The sequence below is a fragment of the Lytechinus variegatus genome, chromosome 2 (assembly GCF_018143015.1).
Source record: "Lytechinus variegatus isolate NC3 chromosome 2, Lvar_3.0, whole genome shotgun sequence".
Lineage (NCBI taxonomy): Eukaryota > Metazoa > Echinodermata > Echinoidea > Temnopleuroida > Toxopneustidae > Lytechinus > Lytechinus variegatus.
In genome coordinates this window covers 58,764,716-58,789,995 of record NC_054741.1, presented here as the reverse complement: position 1 = coordinate 58,789,995, position 25,280 = coordinate 58,764,716, and the positions used below count along the sequence as shown (strand labels likewise).

The 25,280-nt window shown below is 36.3% G+C and overlaps 2 protein-coding genes across 2 annotated transcripts; one reads left to right on the top strand and one right to left on the bottom strand.

The window, feature by feature from the left end:
* Positions 1–1,995: 1,995 nt before the first annotated feature.
* Positions 1,996–10,406, top strand: LOC121408489 (coiled-coil-helix-coiled-coil-helix domain-containing protein 2-like). The gene is made up of 4 exons (XM_041599971.1): positions 1,996–2,156; positions 4,625–4,781; positions 7,102–7,309; positions 9,215–10,406. The coding sequence occupies exons 1-4, from the start codon at positions 2,110–2,112 to the stop codon at positions 9,223–9,225; spliced, it is 423 nt and encodes a 140-aa protein (XP_041455905.1). The 5' UTR covers positions 1,996–2,109; the 3' UTR covers positions 9,226–10,406.
* A 790-nt stretch (positions 10,407–11,196) lies between these two features.
* Positions 11,197–20,744, bottom strand: LOC121408488 (DNA-directed RNA polymerase III subunit RPC9-like). The gene is made up of 6 exons (XM_041599970.1): positions 20,722–20,744; positions 17,347–17,383; positions 16,174–16,272; positions 15,011–15,105; positions 13,917–13,974; positions 11,197–13,498 (listed from the first exon to the last, which is right to left on the bottom strand). The coding sequence occupies exons 1-6, from the start codon at positions 20,727–20,729 to the stop codon at positions 13,355–13,357; spliced, it is 441 nt and encodes a 146-aa protein (XP_041455904.1). The 5' UTR covers positions 20,730–20,744; the 3' UTR covers positions 11,197–13,354.
* Positions 20,745–25,280: the final 4,536 nt, after the last annotated feature.

Below are 25,280 nucleotides of genomic sequence, written 5' to 3'. Positions count from 1 at the left end.
ATTAAAATGAAAAGGAGCCGTTTCTCTTGTCTCTAGTACCTCCAATTCGGTTGACTATATTGCGATTTTGAACCTTGTTTTCAAAAGTGATTGTGAACGCACAAAAGAGGTATACAATGGAGGAAATTAAAATAACTCCGCGCGAAGCGCGGAAGCTAAAGTGTTTTATCAATTTTTCTTGCCATAAAAGGGTCCCGAGAAAAGGGTATTCTCAAAGATATATTGAAACTTTCTTTGGAAAGATCAGATTTGATTACAAACAATTTAGCATCAGTGCATATTTTTAACTCGCAAAACAGAGGAGAAGATTGGTAGAGGAAGATATTCCTCCCCGCGCAGAGCAATGAAACTCTGAAATTTCAAAGGGCGGACGTTTCATCAAATGTAGATATCTCTAATACCCAATCGTCTCTAATTCAATTGATTTTCTAAGATTATTGAACTTCATTACAAGGAAAATAGTGCGCATAAAGTTGAAACTTCTGTGATTTATTGAAATTATCTATCTATATAATAAAGGATGATTTTTTTTTTACTTATCCTGAAGCGCTTCATTTTGAATATAAAGAAACTTAAGTGTCATTCAAAATTTCAAACTGAGGGCGCAAAACAGGACAGGAGATGAATGTATACAGGGAAATGACATGAAGTTTAATACAATTTGATTAAAAAAATATTGTACTTTTTTATTTAATACGACACGAATTCCATACCTTCCTCTTTTTAACTTAGGAACCTGTTTGCCCCCAAATTATGGTTGTTTATAGTAATGAGCTGAAAAGCGGGAGAAGCTGACTTTATGGAGGTGACGGCAGAAACTGATATAAAGATTTTACCCGCTCGGAGCCGACCAGACCAGAAGTTGCGCGATCAATTGAAAAAAAAGATAACTTCATATATTTACTTCGGCCTAACTTTACTCAAATTCATGCCCTAATGTATACAATTTTAACTTTAACTGGCAAGAAGCACATAGCTGAGGTGGAAAAACAGGGTTAGAGAAAAGGTGGGGGAACAATGGAGAACTTCAATATTGTCATTTAACCGCGCACAGCGCGGAAGCAAAATTCATATATGAATTTAGAGCAAGAAGAGTGAAGGAGTTTCTCTTTTGAGAAAAAAATAAAGAATAAAAAGAAAAAAAAACAAAGCTACCTTTCTTCCCTTTCCTCCCTTCCCTTTTCCTTTTCTCCTCTCTTTTTTCCCTTCTTTTTTTTATTTTTGGGGACGTTTTTTTTTTTTTTTTGAGGGGCGACCGCCCCCACCGCCCCCCCCCCTGGCTACGCGCTTGATGGGCACCTAAATCAGGTCGGGGCCCCAGGTTGGGCGTTGTGGCGTGCGCCTGTAATCCAAGCTGTGGGGAAGTTACAAATTGATGCAGAGGTTCGAGGTTCGAGCCCTGGTCACGTCTTTCGGATGGTGACGTTAAAGGTCGGTCCCAGACGTAAATAATCATATCTGATTGATACACGTCTGACAAAACTCAAATACACACACACACACCAGGTGCAAAATTCTGGATACACGGCGCCTGCCTTATTAGATATCTGATCTTTTTTGTTAAAAATTTACATATGAATATACCCTATTATACACGCCCGCCTTATTAGATATCTAATCTTGTTTGTAAACCCCCCCCCCCGCAGATGTACTTCAAACTTCAGATTTTAGTGGGGACTACCCCCTATAAAAAGAAAAAAAAACGGCTCTTAGCAGCCGACTCGGTAAAACGTGGGGGTTATGCCTCATGGCCCCAAAGCCCCCAGGCACCGATTTCTTCGACAATATGCCTAACTATTGGTTGATGTTAGAGTTAGGTTTGTGCTCTTTAATCTAGTAGATTATCTTCGCCATATTGCCGTATATATTCACTTTTAAACAAACAACATTTCTCTCAATTGCGATTTTAAAAGTCCCATTTCACATGCACCAGCTTCGATTTAAAACCAAGAATATTGCGTAATCAAATAGAGCGTGGTACATTTGCGCATGCGCATTTGTTTGTTACTTCGCTGCTGATGTAATTCATTCACGAAACGAGATAACACCTCTATTGGAGAAAAAGTCGCAAAATTTAACGGTTTTTGTCACCAGTTCACATATTTAAAGATGCCACGAGGAGGAAGAAGTCGTGGAAGGTCCGTTTCACCAGTTCGGTAAGTATTGTTGGTTGTTTTATTGATCCTTTATGGAACTAAAACCGTTCAAGTATGCGTGTTGCGAATGTCTAGTTTTCGAACCTTCATCGCACAATCCCAGGCCGCTGGCCCTCCCAGAGTCATCCTAGCGATGGGGGGTCGGGTGTCCGGACACTTTATATTTTTAAAGCCTTCTTTTTTGTCTTTGGATTACACTAAAAATATGAATTCAATAGTTGCAATCATCTTCTATTTTGTTCTCTATAATATTTTCTAACATTTTGTACTAAAAATTGATGAAACTTTGCTTGTATTTTTTTCCAAAAACAAATGACTTTCTAAAAAAAATTGATCGTCCGGACACACAACCTGTCCAGAGTTCGGACACACAACAACTGGGTATACTCTTAAAGTTAGTAAGTCATGTACCGGATAAGTAACACTCATTCAATGAACGAGCCAGAAGCCAGGTTATGATATAATCTTGTTCTCAGTTACATTAGCCTGGAGGCATTTGGGGAGTGAAGTCTTCTACCTACGTAGTCACTCCCCTAAGTAACGCCTGGCACTCGAATAACAATTAACATAGGCTCCCACGTACCGAGGGAAAAGGCAACTATACAAATGCACCAAACTGCTAGTTATGTTTAGAATCTGAGGTTAACACTTCTGTACATGGGTAAAAATATGGGTTGGCAAAAAATGGATAGTTATGGTTATAATATCGCAGAAATGCGATGAAAAAACAAAAGTAGAAGAGAGTTTACTCACATTTGTTGTCATCGCCATCTTTGATCCATTGTTAATGCAACCTAGTTACGTGACGCGTATAGAGGGCGGCAAAATCATGAGCGGTGCTAGATTAAAAAGTGCTAAAATGTCCCTGAAAATGTGGTCGCATTTCATAAGTTGGGTATGCAAAAAGGGTGGCGTATGAACAATTTTCCACACTGTGCCATGGATAAATTGTTGCTACATCACAGCATCTTGACCAAATTTATTGAGTAATATCTCATTTTGAAGCTAGAAGTATAGGCTAAATATATTACTATGAATTAGATCAATACAATATCAGGAACAAAAACTATAGCACATTAAGTTTGAAGTAACAGGGGTGGTGGAGCCGGTGGATGCGGAGCCGGTGGATGCGGTAAATGATAAAATATTAATTAAACCTAATTAACAACTTACTATAATCTGTAATATGACTGTTATCCTCATATTTCTGGGTGTTTTAAAGCAGGGAACAACTAAATGTCATAAAAATTTGACAATTTTGAAAATATGCAGCAATTGAATACATGTGTATGTCAGCTCTGATCTGCAACCTAATCAATTAGTAAACCGGAGAGATTTGGTTAATTATCTAATTTGTAATCTCAATTTTTAGCACAAATGTTGTGTATCATTGCAACAAACATTTCTACCCATGATGTTGTTGTTTTGCCAAGCATATAAATACAGTGACAGGTATTTTGGGGGCAAAAATGTGAAATCAAATACTGTTAATTAATTAGTATAATTAATATGCATACAATGATAGATAATTATTCGATTTTTTGTACAGATTTAATTATTGATGTTTCAAGATTATAACTGCAATTTACTAGGGTGATCCAATGTTGCATTAACTTTTGACACCATTTTATGTGCAGCAGGTCCAATTTGAGAAAAACACATTTCAAAATTCACATTTACATTGATGTCTATGTAATAATTAGCTGTTAATTAGTCATTTTAAGGAGAAATAAAGGTATTCGAGACTTAAAACTTTTTCATTATTTAGAGAATGGTAATAGCTATAACATATAAAAAAATAAAATTTTTGACCATTTTTACCCTGTTCGCGAAATTGGACCACCTTATGACATGCGACCATGTGTATTTCAAGATCAGTTGAAGCGTTAACCTCAGATTCTAAACATAACTAGCAGTTTGGTGCATTTGTATAGTTGCCTTTTCACTCGGTACGTGAGAGCCTATGTATTCAAGTTTATTATATTTTCAAACATTTCATAGAAATATATATAATTGTCAAATCTATGATTCTTATTACATTTTCTATCATGATACATGTCACCACTGAACAAAATGTGTAATCTAAAATGTTTGTTTTCAGAAGTAACTAGCACAAATATGAATGTTTTTGTGAAGTTTTTATTTTTCATTTGTCTGGAATATAAAGATTTTTTTTGGAAAAATGACACCTAAATTTTTTTCAGCTGCTGATGACCAAGCAATGAGATGAAGGGACATGACGTACTCATCTGTTTGTAAAGATGCAGTATATTTTATGATGTTTGGCAAGTGGCAACTTTCTTCGAATTTATTGGGTGTAAACTTCTGGCCTTAACTGTATGTACACACATGGACAAACTGAATCAGCAACAAGTTCTAAACTTAATCATGTACATGTACTATGCCACTCTCTATAAAAACTGCAGAGTCAGTCTCAAATATTTGTATTCTTCACGTCCATACTTCAGGTCTTCGCCACCCAGAACGATGGCCCCAGCCCCTGTTCCACAGAGAGCACCCATGCAATCCCAGCAGCCAGCCTCGGCCATGGGCCAACCACGTCAGCCCGGTCTCCTGGGTCAGATGGCAGCGACTGCTGGTGGTGTAGCCATTGGATCAGCAGTGGTAAGTGAGCACACTGGGTACCTAACAACGACCCCTGCAACAATTGCTTGTCGTTGAAGATGTTTTGCACATATATAAATGTGGAGCCATTTGTTAACTACAAGACTATATAGTAAAATTTTGAAAAAATTAATTGCTTTCTTTTTTGATAATTCTGCAAAGAAGCGTATGAAATTTGCCCTAATTTTGTTTTTGTGTATGTTTTTGCCTTTAACTCAATTTATATAGCTAGTAGAATGATAATTTTTGGTGAAAATATAGATTTGTACATTTCTAACAAAAATCTACATAATAATGGCCCACAAAATATTAATTTCCTATGTATCTTATCGTTTTTTTGTCTCACCTGCGAAGCAAAGTGAGACTATAGGCGCCGCTTTTCCGACGGCGACGGCGGCGTCAACATCAAATCTTAACCTGAGGTTAAGTTTTTGAAATGATGTCATAACTTAGAAAGTATATGGACCTAGTTAATAAAACTTGGCCATAAGGTTAATCAAGTATTACTGAACATTCTATTAGAGTTTCATGTCACATGACCAAGGTCAAAGGTCATTTAGGGTCAATGAACTTAGACCATGTTGGAGGAATCAACATCGAAATCTTAACCTGAGGTTAAGTTTTTGAAATGTCATCATAACTTAGAAAATATATGGACCTAGTTCATGAAACTTGGACATAAGGTTAATCAAGTATCACTGAACATCCTGCATGAGTTTCACGTCACATGACCAAGGTCAAAGGTCATTTAGGGTCAATGAACTTTGGCCGAATTGGGGATATCTGTTGAATTCCCATCATAACTTTGAAAGTTTATGGATCTGATTCATGAAACTTGGACATAATAGTAATCAAGCAACACTGAAAATTTTGTGCAAGTTTCAGGTCTCATGATTAAGGTCAAAGGTCATTTAGGGCCAATGAACTTTGGCCGAATCGGGGGTATCTGTTGAATTACCATCATAACTTTGAAAGTTTATTGGTCTAGTTCATTAAACTTGGACATTAGAGTAATCAAGTATCACTGAACATCCTGTGCGCGTTTCAGGTCACATGACCAAGGTCAAAGGTCAATGAACTTTGGCCGAATTGGGTGTATCTGTTGAATTACCATCATAACTTTGAAAGTTTATGGATCTGATTCATGAAACTTGTACATAAGAGTAATCAAGTATCACTGAACATCCTGTTCGAGTTTCAGGTCACATGATCAAGGTCAAAGGTCATGTAAGGTCAATGAACTTTGGCCATGTTGGGGTTTTTTGTTGAATAACCATCATATCTCTGTAAGTTTATTGGTCTAGTTCATAAAAAGTGGACATAAGAGTAACCATGTATCACTGAACATCTTGTGCGAGTTAGAGTAGTATTCAAAGTCAGCACTGCTGCTATATTGAACCGCGTGATGCAGGTGAGACGGCCTGAGACATTCCACTTGTTTACTTATGTATTTCTTTGTTTTTTCAAGCCTGTGTGTTTTATTTTATTTTTTTGATGAAGTTTGTTAGGGACCCCTTTGCAATTATAAATCACATAAAATACATCCATCTGAACCAACAAAAATAAAGATAATCATACATTAATGATTTTGGGTTGGAAAACACAATTTACATTGACTTTGTACAAGTAATCACGTTTTTGAGCAATTTTAGGACCGAGCTGCGCTTACAAAATATTGTGTAATTTTGAAACATCGTAAATGGGACGCAAATTTGGTCTCAAAAGATGCGCAAGACTTGAAAGTAAAAAGTCCATCAGTGGTGCGGTCAAAAAAAATTTGCGCAGCGGCTGAGCGGCAAAATTTGCCGAGGGTGGGGTCAAATTGACCCCAGTTTATTAAGGGTTAAGTTGGAATCTTCTTCATATCTTTTAAATCACTGACTTTGTTTCATAAAGTGTTCCCCAGTCAAGTAACAAGTCTTGATCCAGTCCCGGTGGGGGGGGGGATAACTCATGAAATAAGGCATACGGGGATGTGCTGCTCGATGGGTTGCTTTTTTTGAAGAATCCCTAAACATGGGGTATGGTTTTATGCTGGAAAACCCCTAAACATGGCCCCAATTTTTAGATACTGGCCTTAAACATGGGTCCATATTCTCCTCTAATTTTGGGTGATAACCTTTTTTTCTTGCTTGTCAAATTTTAATCGATCAATAATAATGGGTACCTTTTTAGCCAAATGACCCGTAAATATGAGTTTGGGTTTTGAACCTTCGGCCGCACACCCTTGTCCAAACCAAATCTAAGTACACCTCCCTCCCCCCCCCCCGGATCCAATCCCATAACTTAATCCATTCTTAATGGTTTTGCACTATCACAGGGGCATGCCGTTGGACATGCCATGACTGGTGGTGGAAGTAGCCATCCAGATGTCACCTACCAAGAACAGCCACAACAGCAACAGCAGCAGCAACAGAACCCTTGCCAGTATGAGCTACAGAGATTCATGCAGTGTGCCGATACCCAGAGTGACCTCAGTTTGTGCGATGCGTTCAACATGGTTCTCAAAGATTGCAAGAGAGCGAACGGTGAGAATTATCATGGTTTTAATTCTCAAGAAAAATGTGTCACACTATAGGTGTTTTTTTGGTCGACAGGGTTAGCATATGTGGGTTGCGGAAATACTATAGGTATCATGTTCGAAAGCGGCCTACCATTGACAAATCATGGGAAAATCAAGGCCTATCTTAGAACAGAGAAGGCATTCAAGTCGTCCACTAAGCTTACTTTCACTATGAGGATAGCCTGTTCCAAGTTCCATGATTTATTGCCCCGTTTCAAATTTTGCTTGACGAGAAAACGGCTTATGATACGGAAGAGCAACTACAAGGCCTGCTTCCAGACTGCCTGGGGGTAGTATACAAAAAAAAGTTTACACTTAGAAAATATCCTGTAAAATTATACATTTGTAATATCCTGAAGATTTTTCAAATTTTAACATTGGTACAGATCCATTTAAGCAAATGACAAAGTAACTGTCAAAAAATATTTCCGCTTGAGTGAGCACCAGTTACTTTTGAAATGTTAGTAAAAAATGATTTGCGCAGAACTTTGAAATAGTTATGCAAATAAAAGTAGACCTTAATCATGAAGGACACGTTGAATTTAGCTAATAAAATTGATTTGAAGATATCTTTTACCTTTTTAACTTGTTTCCTTGCCCAAAACACTTTGAAGAGTGCATTGCGCCCCACCCCACTCCTCCACACACCGAGGCCATCGTGACAATATTTGTTTTACACTGAGCTGTGATTTACATGAAATGGCTTAGGCTTGATTTTCATTTTGTTAATCATTGTCAAGCTTGGAAAAAGTGTGGAGAAACAAGTATTAAATGAAAAATAAAATGTAAACCCACTTTAATGATAAAAACTTAGTGAAAAATGCTGGAGATGTCTGATATAAACTTTTGTTCAGATTTAGTTATGCTTACTAAGTGTTGAAATTTCAATTTGGGTGGCAGAATTGTTGCAAAATACTTGAATGTATCCATTTATTACAGTTGACAAAAAGTGTAATGGGAAATGTATGAGAAATGTTTCGCAGTGTAAGTTTGATTTCGCCCTTTCCCCTTGACAGTGTGAAAACGAGCATTTCTGCGCAAATAGATATCTGCAAGCTTTACAACAATGGAAAGTGCTCACTGAAGTGTAACATTCTGTCAAAACTTTTACTTTCATTGGATAGATAAGACCCAAACCCAAGATTATTTGTGTAAAAATTACTCATATATTGTATATTTTTTAATTCCCAGGGCTTTTTCAAAGTGTAAACTTTTTTTGGTACGCACTGTATACATGTAATAGACGCCGGTATGTCTGGGAGGTCTAATAGGAGAGCGATAGTTAGTAGACTAACCAACCAGTAGTAAACTGCATGTTTTCACTTTGAAACATGTAACTTCACAGAGGATATTTGTTTTGCTTTAGCACTCAAGAAACCTGCTTTGAGTCTAGGAATTTGGATTGTTGAAAACTGAAACAACCCGAAGTAAAAGTTTGGTCAGATTTGTGCTGTCTGAACTTTTATAGCATTAGTCCGACTGGCTCTCATGACGGATGGATTGTATTATGCAAGTCAATTGGCCTTTAAAATTTTCGTACTAATTCAATTTCCCAATGATGTGTAGGCCCCCTTATAGGCAGTTCCCCATGAGCCTAGGTTTGCTCAACCTCAAGATTTTAGCCTGATAAGCCTGCTTTAATTCAGTCTTAAGATTCAAGAAACTATGTCCCCATCAACACAAGTGGGGCTATTTTTAACTAAGTATGATGGAGTGTGACCCAAGTACAAAGCATTGGTACAGTATAAAGAATATAATATTAGAGATCATTTGGGAACTGGTCTGATGCTTTACCAGATTTTGATTTTAATAATTCTTTTGAAAATTTTTAATCATGTCTATGACAGTCTATCCTTTCTCCCCACCATAGGTTTGGCGTAACAGTGGTGAGCGTGATTTGCCTTATACTTTCTCAGATGTCGGCCTCTGTCCACTGCAGCTATTACATGCAACATCATATGATATGACGTATTCTTTTAACTGTATAAGTTATTATTGGTGGAACCAAATTGAACTCTGAAATTAACTGTTTTAAATCCGCCAAGCCATCGGAATAAAGTTTGTAAGTTTCACCAAAGGAATGTTATCAGTATTTATTAGATGCTCGTCATTGTCAGAATTATGAAAGTAAAAATGTTACCATGAATTCAGTTAATCCTTTGTTCTGCTTTTTCTACCTCTAGCTGCTTGCATTCACACTAATTAAGAAAGTTATGTCCACCCTAACAGCATGCCATTGTGAATAAGCGAGAAAGTCACAAAAAATTTAAATCAGTATGACACTGATATGCCGTCAATATCGAGTGAAAATAAGAAAAATAATAACGTGTTAAAGTTTTATTTTATCTCACACAACAGTTACCCCCGGTATGTGCACTAGTGACTATTGATAGGAGCAAAGATATGCACACACTCTCTATATTTGTGTTTTCTATAACGAAATCAGAAAAAACAGACAAATTTGTAAATTGAGAATTCATTGAAACATAAGTTTTTTTATTTTAATACTTTTTATTCAAATCTCGTTGAGCTGAACATGCCTAAATGTTAAAATTTGATTCTGTAATAGCCAAAGTTTGCCTGATTGGGATGTTGTTGCAACTTGCAAATGAAATTCTCAAACTATCATTATTTCATGTTTTTAGGTTTTAGGGAATCATTTAAGAGTAAATGTATTGATTTTCTTGCTGCAGGTATTCCTCAATGATATGTAATATATCTTTACCAGGAAATATACATTAAATAATGTAACGAGCTTTGGTTCTCTTCAAATGGTGATCGACAATCATTTATAAAGAACGCTCATCTTCTACCGGTATATGTAATAGAATATTATGTATGTGCAGCAGGACTGATAAACATGTTATGGGAATGGTCAGAAGTTGCATGTATTGTTGCAGTTTTGTGAGCTGAATATGACTATTTGTTATTGGATTGTTGCAGCAATATTATGTGTGTTGATTTGATTTTTATCCTGCGTATGTGACATTTCAAACCTGAAAATGTATCAAAGTATTTTATTATTGTACATTGATGAAAAAGAAAATGTGAAAGTGAAATATATTTTGCATGTCAGAGTATTTTTTTTTAAGTCGTCTTACATGAAGGAAAGTGATGAGATTGACCAAAATTTCACTCTTGTTCAGAAATCATGTGGCAAAGCTCACCAACATATTTTCCAAGTTTTCCGATGGTGAACCTATCACCCCATTTTAATTATTGGGCAATGTACAGTTCAAACCTAGAAAAACATGTTGGTGCGGGGCTGTGTAGATGATAGCCTAGGTGATGGTTTTGGGGAAATAGTGAATGAAGATAAAACTGGAGTGGAAGATGTAAGGTGTGAGGAGTTGGTGAGCTTAGCCTTATTGATGATGGGAGTAGAGACAGATTTGAATGAAGGGTTTGGGGAAAGAGTAAATGAAGGGTTAGGGATTGGAGGCAAATATGACTGAGGTATAAGGAACTTGAGGATAAGGGGGAGGGGGGCGGTGATGGTATGATTCAACAAAGATTAGTTAGAATCTAGGGTGTAACTCTGTATTACCCTTCTCAGTCAAACAATTCAGACAAAAATGAAACCAACAAACATGCTTCCGTACTAGAAATATATGACAGAATTTATTCCAAGACCTCCAGATCTTAAATATTCATAATCCAAATATTTAAAAGACAAATCATGTTTAATAAAGCTTATACTGATATTCTTCATCTATAGGGGATTACAATGCTCAATTTGCATACATGTAAGCAGAAAATCATCTTCCCAATGTTCCAAAGAGGTAATTTTGCCACGCTATATCCCAAAATATGGTATAATCATGGAGCTAACAGCTCTATGGTATAATAATAATTTCAGACTATTTTGGCAATTCCACAGCATGGTTGACTCCAGATACTCTGTTAAGAGCCATGATAATCATATTTTCATTACAATGCCAGTCTTATAATTATTTCCTTCATTTGTTCTGTACTCATTTTAGTTTGTGACTACTATGTGGTTTCCACTTCTGCTCTTTAATAATACAACTATTACGTACTAAAATTTCATGACAACCATGACCACACTATACATGATTTTCCAAAATGATTAACTTGGAATTCATCAATGACAATTTTATTCACATTATATTGTTGATCCCACATGAAATTTTTCAATGGTCACGCTAACTCACTACATGTACGTATTTCACGACCTGGCCAGGGGAGAGTTTCATGAAAGGACTTGTCTGAGTCCAATAGTTACCATAGTAACAGTGCTTCTCAGCCAATCAAAATCAAGGAAAGTTGTCAGATCCAACATGTCGGAAAAAATGTTGTTGATGGAACACTCCCCAGGGCTCTGTAACTCAAAGCTTAGAATGTGATCATAGGGCTGGTTTTATAATTGATTATATTGATCACTATGTGTCAGCTGCATGATCAATAACTAAGCTTGGTGGTATGGGTCCAGGAAATTGACATTCATCTTCAAATAGCAATTAAGAAGCAATACTGAGCTACAATTGGTGGCAGATCCAGCCCGTGCCCCCACCTCCCTTTGATAGTCAAAGTCAATATTTTTAATGTAGATATGTTGTTCATACACTTTTTCTTTTAACCCTATATAGCCCGGGCTATCTTGAAATTGCATAGCCCGGGGGGGGGGGGCTATTAGGCCCCCCCATCAGATCTCGGCCGTTTATCGGCGGATTGTGACCAAATTTGGTGTGTGGGTGTCTCATTATATATTTTACAAGAATGCGTTGTCAAATTTGTGATATTATCATTTTTTTTATCTAATTAATTATGCAAATATTCAAATTTTTTCAAGGAATTTTCATTTTTTTGTAGTTTCCCCCCCATTTTTGGAGAAAATGCAATGGAGTCAAGCATGCTATATCTCCGCAAGTGTACCGCCGATTTTCGCAAACAGGGTCTCAAAATGTGCGGGAGATGTGAAATAAAAAAGTCATGAAATTTCAGCGTATTATTTTTTTGCATTTAGAAATTATCGCAAAAAATGTCGAGGGGGGGGCCTAAATATAGGGTTAAGCCTGTAAAATTTTCTTTGAGAACATTCGCCTCCCCTCCCCCTTTGGAAAATCTTGGATCCTCCCCTGGATACAATTATCTTCTTCTTTCTTGTGATGGATAGAATTTTCTTTTGATACTAGGCATCTTATTATGGCCATGGGTTGTTGCAAATTTTATCATATTAATGGATCCAATCTGCAAGATCTCCTACCATATCTCCCACAAAAGCATTATCCAGTGTACATTCTAATGAAACCAAGGGCTATTTCATAATGCTAAAATTTACAAAATGTATGTGCAACTTTATCAGCGATTGGAATATAAGTGGAAATGTGATGTTTTCATGAAGTACAAAGAATTTTTATCTAATTTTTGCAAATATGTTCTCTACAGCAACATGTGTTTTAACTGCAAGAACTTGAATAAACACATGTTCCTGGTAATTCAGCTGATGTAAATGGCTAAGATACATCACTCTGATGCATTAAGCAGTATTCTTTTATTGATTGAGACGCCCATTTGGCATGTCATAAGTCAAGCATACTGTACAACAAAACTTTCCAATGATGAAACATTTTATATACCCATACTAGAATAATAATCACTGATTTGACAAATCGACATCATGTGACATAATGCATTCCATCTATCATTGCCGCAGGTTTTGATTTTCTTCCACTTTCTTTTAATAAATCCTGAAATAGAATGTATAACCTCTCGCAGGGACCCTTGTGCAGCAATATGTACTGTAACCTACTAACAGCCAGCTCCTCGGTGCACACAGCCCACTGGCTAAACAGCTTCCCTCTTCATTCTCCCTTCCCTCCTTTACCAACTCAGTTTCCAACTCTAGCTAGTTCTGCAAGACATCAGAGTAAGACTAAGATGGATGTCGGGATGAATTTTCAAGTTCCTTCAAGTTCTTTCATTTCTACCGGTTCAACATCCATCCTCTCTGAATGACAACTTTTCTACATTAGATGAAAGCAATGATTTATCCTTCTTCTCCTTCTTCCATTTCTTCTTCTCCTTCCTCATCCTCTTCTTCCCCTTGCTCTCCTGGTAGGATGGAGGTGATGACTTGAATGAGGGATTCCATCTGCTCTTCTGTCAATCGTTCCTCACATTCCTCTATCATCTAGAGAAGTGATGCAACAATTGATTTTGATTTATTTTTCTTATTTTTTCAAACAAATCTCTTCAAACATCTCCAGTGAAATTTAGTGAGAAATAATGTATATAAATCCCTCCCACCCCAACCCCTTAATATGAATACTGCATTATATTCACACAGAAGAAATAAAGTGAATTGACATTCAATCCAATTACTACTATCACCATTCATGAAACTGGCTGTCTTAAATACAGCATGATAATATTACAAATGCAAACCGATTCAATTTATAATTTCAGTAACAAAATACAAATTAAAGCTGAATACCTCCATAACTACATAAATACAGTCTATACTTCTTGCACATTGAAACTAATATAATTTCAGTAATACTGTAGAAAAAATAATATAAATCTAGTTGATTACAGAATGAGCTACTTACTGCCATTATTTCTACTGTTGTTGTCGGCCTATGATTTAGAAGCTGCAATTTCTCAGACCTATTAAGAAATGAAGTGTGACAGGCATTGCAATTCTGAGTCTGGGAAAATGTACAAATTTGTTCATAGCTCTATTCAAAATTCATGAAATCATGCAAAGTACTGGTACTCAAAGAGGAAATACGACAATGCAGTCAGTGTTCTGTTATCAATATCAAGTTTTCATAAATTTTCCAAATGTATCATTTTTTAATTATTTCTATATTAAACACCTGTACATTCTAAAATTGACGTGGTTCAGTTGATATGATGTAAAAAAAAATGTTAATGAGGCTTCATTTTGCAATCATTTGAAAACATAATTTTGATGAAAAATGGTCTGGAGGATTCCAACCAAAATGTCAATGAATTCTCAAGCATGGAATGGGTTGATTATGTCAGGATATAATCTTTGCTTGTAGCTTTCTGTGATGCAATCACTATAAAATGCTTGGGAAGTGTGAAATCTGGGATTATTAAATACACACATCTCAGTTTTTACTTTAAATAAGCCTGCTGACTACATAAGTCACAACCAAACTCAATAATTCCTGAAAGAATTTGCCTAAGTAAGTAGGAAACTGGCTGAGATCAATACAAGTTTTTCAACAATCAATGAATGAACACTCCATTAGGGCCAAATCACAAAATATTTAAGAAAAAAAAATCCACATAAAAAGCAAACAATAAAAATGGATTACTTCCTAGTAGTGACCAATAAAACAAAGGCTGACTGATCATAATCACTGTTGCATGCATAGATCATTCAACAAACCCACTATCAACCAATCGGAATCCTCTATTTGCAATCGATTGCAGGTGATGATGTCAAAAGGACCAAGACAGTGTTTCACAAAGATAAGTGACAGAAAAAAAAATCACCCTTAAAATCCATTACGTGTGGTTTATGATGCATTACCCAAATGGTCACATGCTCTCCAACATATCATTCCATGAGATTGTTGATTGTATGACGTCAGCATTGGCATTTAAGCACGACTTAATCAGACTCAACTCTTTGTGAAAAACCCCTTGATCAGTCAATTCTTCTACTCACTTGGTAAGGCTGAATGGAGTGAGAGCTCGCAGGAATTTCTCCACTACCTCAGGAGTTTGAAGCCCGCAGGGAGTCTTCTCAAGGTATTTGATTGTCTGCACAAAAGAACATAGCAATGTTAATTGTTATAAGCTACTAATACAATGCAATCTGATTGGTTGCGATAAATTCCTCAGGGATATTTACAATTTTCTTTAACAGAAATAGGTTCCATGAAACATGGCATGGATGGCTCCTCAAACATACATATAAAACATGACATTCCAGCTTTGGAATACCTTGAAATCCTTTTCAGACACACACATTGTATTGGCTTTCAGTTTCCATAGCGTCAGATGGGGAGGGGGGCACTTGCATACCTACGGGGGGGGGGGGGGGGTGGCAGTTTGCCCCCCCTGACAACTCACAACTGATACAAATAACATATCCCTCCCCCCCAAGAGCTTGAAGACTTTTTTTTGTAATTTTTTTTTTTTTTGGGGGGGGCATTCTGTCAATGTGTCCCTGCCTCATGTTCACTAACTATATTCCAGTAGATAAATTGCTAACTAAGTGCATCATGCAAACAATCACCAACACATCTATTGAGGAAAAAAAAAGAATTAAAAATCATTCCAACATGAATGAACATTTTTTTTGGGGGGGGGGTAGGGGTGGGGGGCTAACTACCATGGGTATATGCTTAAAATCAATCATGCATTAACCAATTCATCTAAATGCAACATTCAATTGGATAAAAAATAATTTAATTTGTTTATTATTGGTACTTTTTGTAATTAAGAGAATAAAAAATTTTTGTGAGCTGAAAATTTCTATCAATCAGGATAAAGGAATGTCAACTTTTTCTTCCAATGGACCTTACTGTTCTTAAATTCCCTATGCTCCTATGAGTGTAATATACAAAGTAACAAATCAACACCCAATGAATTTATTCAACCTCAAATATGTAAGATAAAATTATACTAATTATATTCTTTGTGTTTTTCTTTTAGAATGAAAATGGGGAGCACAGAGGAACTCAACTTATCTGCAATGCTGTCTTCAACTTTCTTCTATTTAGAATAAGAGATGCACTTGCTGCAATGCAAATTCTCAAGAGACTAAGATACTTGGGATTAGTCTCAAACGGGTTAACTTAATTTTAGAAGTGTTTCATAACAAACCTCATAGGATATTGTGGCAAGGTTCTGTTGCTTTTTACTGATGCTCTTCTTCCCTCTCTGAGAGCTTCCCGATTGTAATTCTTTAAGCAGAGCATGGACCTGAAAGACGAAGGAAAAATGGAAAGGTCAACAGAGCTGCAAGTAGTAATCCAGCAGCACTGAAGTCATAACTCTAAGATAACAATCATATGTGCCTCACGGTATGATAAATTTCTCAGAGGAGGTATATAGAACAGATGCACAATGTGCATAAATGCCAGTTTTTTTTTCCAACCGAACAGGCCTGATGTCAGGTATACATAATCCAGGGTAATACATAACCTTTGTGAGCTCACCAGCTTGCCTAGACATGTCACCACTGTGCAATGTATTACTATGTGTGTATTAAATAAGTACATACCGTACCTATTATACCTCACAAGCATAAAAGGCCAAAAGTGACTAATGGCATGATTCAACACGAAAATCATAAAAATTATGACTTTTTCTAAATAGTTGGAAACTCTGGTTCAACGCATAGGGGTCAAAGGGCATCACATTCTGTATTCCATCTTTGAAATGGTAACTCCAAAGGAAAGTTAACCCTGATGTCAATTTGATTCAGATAGAGCCAGAAAATTTAGGGAAGCATATTAATGAACGTTTGACGAAATCTATTCAGGAATAACAATACAGATCGGCTGATGTTTAATTTTGTGACATCCATGTCATGTGAGAAGCTCCTCAGAAATAAAATCTAAATTCTATTTTGTGAGAAGCTCCTCAGAAATAAAATCTAAATTCTATTTTGTAAGAAAATTGAAAAACAATTTTATCTGTGCATTTATTAAAGCTCATCAGACATTTTATTTTATACACACTTTCATGATCAAATATTCTGGCATAAAAAAGGGTGCATTTTCAGTGAAATTCTGTGTTTTTCCTGAATTCTGTGAAATGTTGTTTTCCATACCGAAGAAAACTGGTGACTCTAATAAAAATAATCCTAGTACATAATCGTTCTTCTTTCAAAATGTGTGTTTGAGCATGTATATCTCAATTTTCAGAGTAAATATAACTTTATACAGACCAATTTATTTTTACATCCTACGACAACTGGTAACAGCATTCTTACTATGCTATCAAAGCCAAAAGTCAACACCATAGCTTGAGAGTTAACTTAAAATTACTCACCTCAAAGTTGCTCAACATAGCAGCACTTTCTTTGATCCTGTAAATAAAAAAAAATGAACCCTTCAATTTAAAAAGAAAGGAAGCAAAAAATTCATTTTACATGTACATGTATAATTTTATTTTTCATTAAAGGACATGTCCACTCCAACAAAAAGTTGATATTAATAAAAAGAGAAAAATAGAACAAGCATAATGCTGAAAATTTTATCAAAATCAGATATGAAATAAGAGAGAGTTATTACCTTTTCAAGATTCGCTTAATTTCACAAAACAGTTCTGGGGGGGGGGGTATTCTGAAAAGTCTCGTAAGTTTCCACTTAAATTTCCTTTTAAGTTACCCATTTAATGGAGCGCTAAGGCTAATGTACCTCCAAATTCGTATTCTGAAAACTCTATTAGCGCTCAATCAAGTCCCTTTAGGCCACTCCCCTACTGAGCCGAATAAGCCAATCAAATGCGCTCTTACAACGTAAAATTTTCTCCTAGCGCGAGTGTCTCTTCACTTCGCTGCCTTGCAGCTGCAGGTGCACTGCACCACGATCTTGATAAAAAGATTTTTTGCTGAAATGTTAAAGCATTTGCATCTGAGATTAGAGGTTTGTTATGTTGTTGAAATTAACTGTTGTCTTTTCCCTTTCTCTCTCATTTATTGTATCTTTGTGCTTTTCTCTTTTTTCGAACGCATTCTGATTTTCACAACTCTCTATATGAATCCATTTGTAGCTTTCTTTCTTTTTCTTTTTCTTGTTTTTTACATTTAACAATATTTTATTTTCCTCTGTCTCGGGGCCATGATAGAGGGTTTTTTTTTAGTTTATTATTAATTCCTACTTATTTTAAAAACTACAATACTACATACTTTTCATTTATATGAGAAATATTCTCCAACAAAATTTGAATAAACATATTTTAAATAAAAAAAGCATAATTAAAAAAAGCCGAAATTTTATTGAAATATGATGTTGAAACGTTATGACATTTATAGGTTTTTATAGGTGGGGAAAATGATGGCATCACTCACTATTTTTTTCTTTCGTATCTTATTCTATATTCGTTTAAATACTAAAGGGGTCTATGTTAATTTTTCATTGTCAGAAACAAGGTTTAATTCAACCCTGCACATTGCTGCATCTACCATAATTTGGCAATTTCATTATTGTCAAAAAAGTGGGCAAAAACAAAATAGTTTATGATGCTAATAATTAAAGAAAATATAGAAAAAATAATAGTCATATTTTCCCTATAAGTACACAAATATTTCTGTCTCCTTTTTCCCCCTTTTCTAATTGATTTAATACCAAATATAGTCCCATTTAAGACAATCAAATGAGGTGACGTGGCCGAGTGGTCAAGGTGGAGCCTGACTGGGCACATGAAAGTATGGGGTTCAATCAAAAGACCCTATTCCTTATTTTACTTGTTTCTATACACCACCTTTTCCCCCTTTATTCTTTTCCCTTTTTAGCTCTCTCCTTTATTCTCTTCCTTCCTCTTAGTATTAAACCGATTTGATATTTATACGAAATGAAAGCCACATTTAGCAAGATATGATGAGACTTAATGGACCTCTTATCACCATTATCTTCCCCCACTGGAAAGTCCGCTAATTGAGTGCTATGAGACTTTTCAGAATACCAAAAGTCTCGTAACTACTCAATTAAGTCTTCGCGCGGTCATAACGCGTACTATTTCAAGTGCGCGCAACGCAACCCTGCCAAGTAAGGAAAGGACACTTAAGTGACTTTTCAGAATACCAAACTGCTAATTAAGCTTTCAGAATACCGCCCCTGTTCACATCCTGGTCGGTATGCAAATGAGGAGACTGAAGACATCATCCACTTCTTTAGCATTTTCTTATATGAAGCATGAAATAATATAATTTTTCTCCTCATTGTCAAGGGAAACAACCATTCATTTATTTAATTCCTCCCTGAACATGGGAAATTAGCATTGCTTGATATATAGTTCAGTAAAGTTGGTTCTTATTGTTAAATCTGTAAAAAAAATGAAATATTGTATAATTCAAACAATAAAAAACAAAAGAAAGTGAGGGACATCATTGTCTGTCTCATTTGCATGATACTAGTTGTGCATGTCAGTGCTTTGTGAAAAATAAGCGTGTCATAACTTTCTTATTCTACATCCAATTTTGATGAAATTTTCAGTGTTCTGCTTTGTTTATTATTAATCTATTCCAATCATCTTTATTCTGGGGTGGACTTGACCTTAAAAACAAATTGCTGAATGTAAAACATTTTTAGCTTCGCACTTGCATCCACTGTTTAATGAGATATCCATCCTGTTCATCATGATGGTTGCAAAGAGTGCTTAAATAACATCAAGTTATCATATCAGGATGTTTTTTTAGCTAGCACTTTGCACTCGCATTATATATTGGAGAGATATACAGTTCTTAACAGGTCCATTTTCCAGTCAGCAGTGCCTATATTAGAAATATTAGCTCGTGCTTTGCACTCATGATTTTGTGAAACAGGCAAAAAAAAAGAGAGCAAAGAGAAAGAGGACTTGGCTAGAGAAAGGAACAGAAATTTAGATGGAGGGGGTGGCGAGGAGCCGGGCTGCCGAGGACATAAGTGCGAGAGAGAGGAAAGGAGAGAGATTGCAAGAGAGAAGGGAAGAGAGAAATCAAAACTTGAGAAAGCGGGAAGATTGGGATGGAGTCCATAGAGTGTGCTCGTCCATTCATTCATGTACAAATCGAACTATCACATAGGCATAGTCCATTCCATTAGCACTTCAGTTTTTTTTTGCTCAACTTATGAATAATTTATGTACATAGCGTTTCTACGTATGGAACAATATTCGCGCACCGGCGCCTGCGTACATGTAGCTTTTCACAAAAGCCCCCGACGTCTCGCTATAACTGGGCCGGGCGCTGTAGCGTGCTCCTGGCTGTGAGTGTAAGTGTAAAAACTAAAGTGTAATTAAATAATCCCAGCCTGTGGCCATGCATGGCCCGGGGAAGTTACAAATTGATGCAGAGCCAGAGGTTCGAGCCCTCGTCACGTCTTTCGCAGTTTCGGATGGTGATGTTGAAGGTCGGTCCCAGACTCCAGAGGCCTGACGTAAATAATCATTTCTGATTGATACACGTCTGACAAAACCCACACGTCTGTCAAACACACACACACTTGCGTCACACAGTCAACTTGCACACACTCACACATGACATGCACGTCACCGATTCTGATTTTCCAAACACGCCAAATAAATTGACTAGGCCCTAAATTAACATGATAATCATGATTAATAAGTTAGTAGGCCTAGTAGTAGAAACAACTCATCAAGCCAAAAGCATAACAAAATGGGCACAAAATTAGCTGTTCGTTATTATATTCCCTAACAAATACTTACACTTCCATTGTCTCAGTTTGTCTGCTTCGCCTTCGGTCTTTTGGTCGCGTCTTCAGAAGGATACACTCCAGCGAGCTTGTAATTGTTGTTGTTGTTGTTGTTTTAGCTTATACGGCGCGTGTCATTCAGTAGTGAATATTTGCGCCAGTGTATTCTTATGTGTACCGGTAGTCTAGTCCCAATCATTTCCTTTTGTGTTTTTACAAGTTTTCGGTATGGTATCTTTCAGTTATGACCGACATGGAAATTTGCCTCAGTTTTTCTACCTCCATGGATCAAAAATCTTGACAATTCTTAGACTAGATACAGATCAGTGGCTAGGCCATAGAGAAGCGACCGTCTGTGTATAGTGGGTCCTTGGGGGATATTATATGTAGCAATATATTGACATAAAATTTTCTATGAAAAAAAAATGATACATAATTCTATTATTTCACCATATTTTCGATACTGCAACATTGCCTGGAGTTCCTGTAATTCATATTCAATGCAACGTTCATACCGTACCGGCTATAAATTTTCTTTTAATATGCTCAATCTGGCATTCAGTATTAACATTTCTATTACATTATATTCAGTTTCCATTTTTTGTAAAGGTGGCAGCGCTAATAAGGCTTTGCTTTTCTAGTTCCCCCCATTCATTTACATGTATATCATATACTTTTTTTTCAAATGTTTTCCAGATTTTTATCAATGAATTATTTCACGATTTTCCCATGTAGTATTAACTTGGTATATAGCTTGTTTTGGTTCTGTTTTTATGATGAACGGAATGCTATCAAATCAAATAAAACGATATAATAAAACATTTTTTTTCTTTAAAAATGGGAGGGATGATATACAATATCATCACAATCCGGCCATATTTCAGATAGGGGGATGGCCTGTATTATCCCCAATAATTTACAGAAAAACATCATACTGATTACATGGCAGGTATAGATGATCGATGATCATTAATATTTTTGTTCAAGGGGGTGCTATTTGGCAACCTAACTATGAGCTAAAAACTTTGATATAGCATATATTGGGTAAAAATTATACAAAGTTGCAAGAGAGCTAAACGAGCGAGCAAAAATTTCGATATTTTGATTAAAAATCAAATTTTGCGCCTCAGATTATTTCTAGATAGATGGCGCTATATAAATACCTAATATAATAAAATTTTATTATTTTTTTTTCAATTTTGGAATCTTTATTGCTTCAATAAAAAAATATATGTACAATATATCGTGTACAACAAGATACATCAATATTCATCGTAATGAAGATAAGGTACATCATTAAATACATTTAAAAAAAAAGCAAGTCTCAACTTAGTTCAAAATTAGTAAAAGGTCTCCATTTTCTTTTTATACTGTAACATCTTCTTGCCCTTTTTAAAAGCAATAGACATTTCAACAAATTTCAACTCAATAATGATTAAAGCTAACGAAAATTGTCCTTCTTGACATTTTGTTCTGAAAATGAAGTATTTTAAAAACAAAATTATTGTGTTTGAGAGATGTTGAAATTTACTTGGAAAACCAAAACATATATCAATATTTGAAAATTTGTGACAACTTATATTGCGAAAATTCAACCAAGTATTTACATCCATTCAAAATTTAGAAACAATAGGGCATAAACAGAAAAAGTGTATCGCCTATCTTAAATATATTATTATTTAACAAAAAATTCAGCTCGTGCTTCACGCTCGTAGTATTATTGATAGTTCTTATGAATTACCTATTCTTTTTTTGTGAAAATAAAGATATATAGCATGCACTTATAAGGCTTCGGTCTCAGTGACTACCATACCCCAACTGATAAAGAGGAGGGGGGTGGCTTAAGAGACTGATGGACCCCCATCAGTTTCACAGACAAGAAAAATAATAACGGAGAAAAGAAAGAAAATTGAAAGGGGGTGGATCTTTTGGCATTACATGTATGTCGAAATCCATCACAAAATTAGATTTTGTATAAAAAGTTCTAAAATTTGGATCACTTACTGCTTTTGTAGAAATTTATTTTGCTCCACATGCCATTTATGGCCCCTCAATATTTTATGCTCATATGCCACTGACCTCCAACACCCCAACGCCCCTTCTAAAAAAAAGTCCCTCCGCTGAGAACACTCATAGACCTTTACATAGGCATATAAGACTATGCTAGCACGAGGGTCTTATCATATACATGTTTCTTGATATCGTTCATGGTTTTAGTGTTAGGTTTCATGACGCATGCATGTGGATCAGTCAGTACAGCAGGGGCCGACAAGAGGGGGGGGGGGGGACTGGGGCAGAGATTAAAAAAATACAGGGCCTTAGAGGTAAAAAAAAAAAGATGTACAAAAATTCTTAAAAATGAAACGGCGCAGGTTAAATATATTTTGGTACATACAAAAATGTTTCCCAATGTCTTTGTTGTGGGTGAAAACTACAGCAGGGGGTCGTTTATGAAAGCTATAGGACCTTCGCGGAATACGACAGAGTAGGCCTATTCTTTCCGACCATGTTTTTTCTGATGTCGGGTTTAAGTTAAACTTATAAGTAGTCCTTTGTCAGGACTGTTGTGTGTGTGTTTTTTTTTTACTCTGGCCCCTATACTACACAATCGACCTCTACGCCCTAAATATAAACAACCCCTCGAATTATCCTTTTAGGGCGTGAAAAATAGGGAATATCGCGATCAATGGGGTTTGGTACATGGTGGAGAATGAGAGAGGGGGGGGGGGGGGGAGAGAAATGAACTACCAACGGATAGAATCTAGACTAACTAATAAGTTGTGGTTTGAGTATGGACAGCCAATTGTTACATACATAAATCACTAACAGTAGAGATATAATATTTCAGCTCATTTGGCTCTCAAATCAGTGTAGGGAGAATAAATAAATGATTGTCTCCACAATCGATTAATCAGGAAAGAGCACAGTAAACAAAAGAAACATACAAATTAATTTTTAAAAAATGACACCTTTCGCTTCCCATAATTTTAGCACAGAGTTAGACCATGGTATAACTCTAAGTTAAACCCATAGAGATACTTAATATACATCTCTGTGGTTAAACCCGACTTCAGAATAGGCCTACGGGCCTCTGTTTCCGACAGAACGAAACTGTGCTTCTCCGTCAATCAGAATCAAAGAAAGTTGTCAGACCAAAAATGTGGATGGAAACGTCTCCCGCGGCCGAGCGCCCGAAGCTCGTCTACTCTCTTGCCCCCTCTTGCCCCTGGGCCACACCCATGGACGGAAATCCTAGGGGGACAGGGGGACGCCCCCCTACTCAACTTATATTGGGGGGGGCACAATATTTAATGTCCCCCGCTACTTGGTCTTTTGTGATGAAAACAAATACATCATTCAAAATCGAAATAAAACATGTATTTTGGACGAGATAACCTTTTTTTTGCTTGTCAATTTTCCAGCCCTTAGTTGTAGTCCCCCCATACCTTTTGGGAGAGATTTCCGCCCCTGGCCACACCCTTTCTGAAATATTATAGGGAAGATTTCTGAATACTGTCCTCGCTCCTTTGTGTTTCTATTCTAAGGTAAGAGATGTGACAAAATCGAATCGATATTCTGGGGGAATGCCAGGCGCGGATCCAGGAGGGGGCCGAGCCGGCCCCCGGCCTATTTTTTGATAACCTGAAAAAAGTGTACTCTTTATCTTGATAGAAACTACGAAAAACAGAAAGAAAAGTAAGAAAGAGGTATTATACCCATGATGTGTAATTTACAGCCTCGTAACGGCCGGCCCGACCCCGAAAGGAAACAAGAAAAAGGTGAGGGGAAAAATTGGAAAATAGACTTTATATAAAAATTTTCGCTCGCGCTCGCATTGCCTGTGTAATGAATCCCATTCAAGAGGATTAAATGACACTTCCGAAATCAAATTGCACGCAATATTTTAGCTCGCACATCAAGCTTTCATTATTTTGTTTGATTTACACAAATTGTTATAACAAAATTTTCAGCTCGCGCTCGCATTGTTTGAGATACCTGTTCTCTTTGGAAATTCTTTCCAAAATTTGTCAAAATGCTCCTTTATCATGTCAGTATATCAAAAAATTAAGCTCGTGCTTCGCGTTCGCATTTGATTGTTTGAGACACACAGCTTGTTCTTTATTTAAATAAACGCGCTTAGACTGTCCAGTTTTCAGGTCAGAATATCAAAAATTTTGAGCTCGCGCTTTGCACTCTCATTATTTAATTGGTGATACTTGTATCCTCTTCATTAATCACTAAAAAAGTCCTAATTGAGTCTCTCTTCGCGTTACTATAATAAAATTTCGGCTCGCGCTTCGCGCTCGCATTGTTTAGTTGGATACTTTTCTTTGTTCATGATTATAAAAACTGCTCAGAATCTTCAGCTCTATAAGGACATAAAATATCAAAGAATTTCAGCTCGCGCTTCGCGCTCGCATTAAGACCATTATGAGATACCTTATCTTGTTTATACATTAAAACTTCAGTCTTTAGCTAGAAGACTACCCCCTGAAAAACCAACAACAATTAGATTATAACGGCCAATCGAGGAAAAATGTTGATGAAAATATTTTTTCGGCCCCCCCCCCC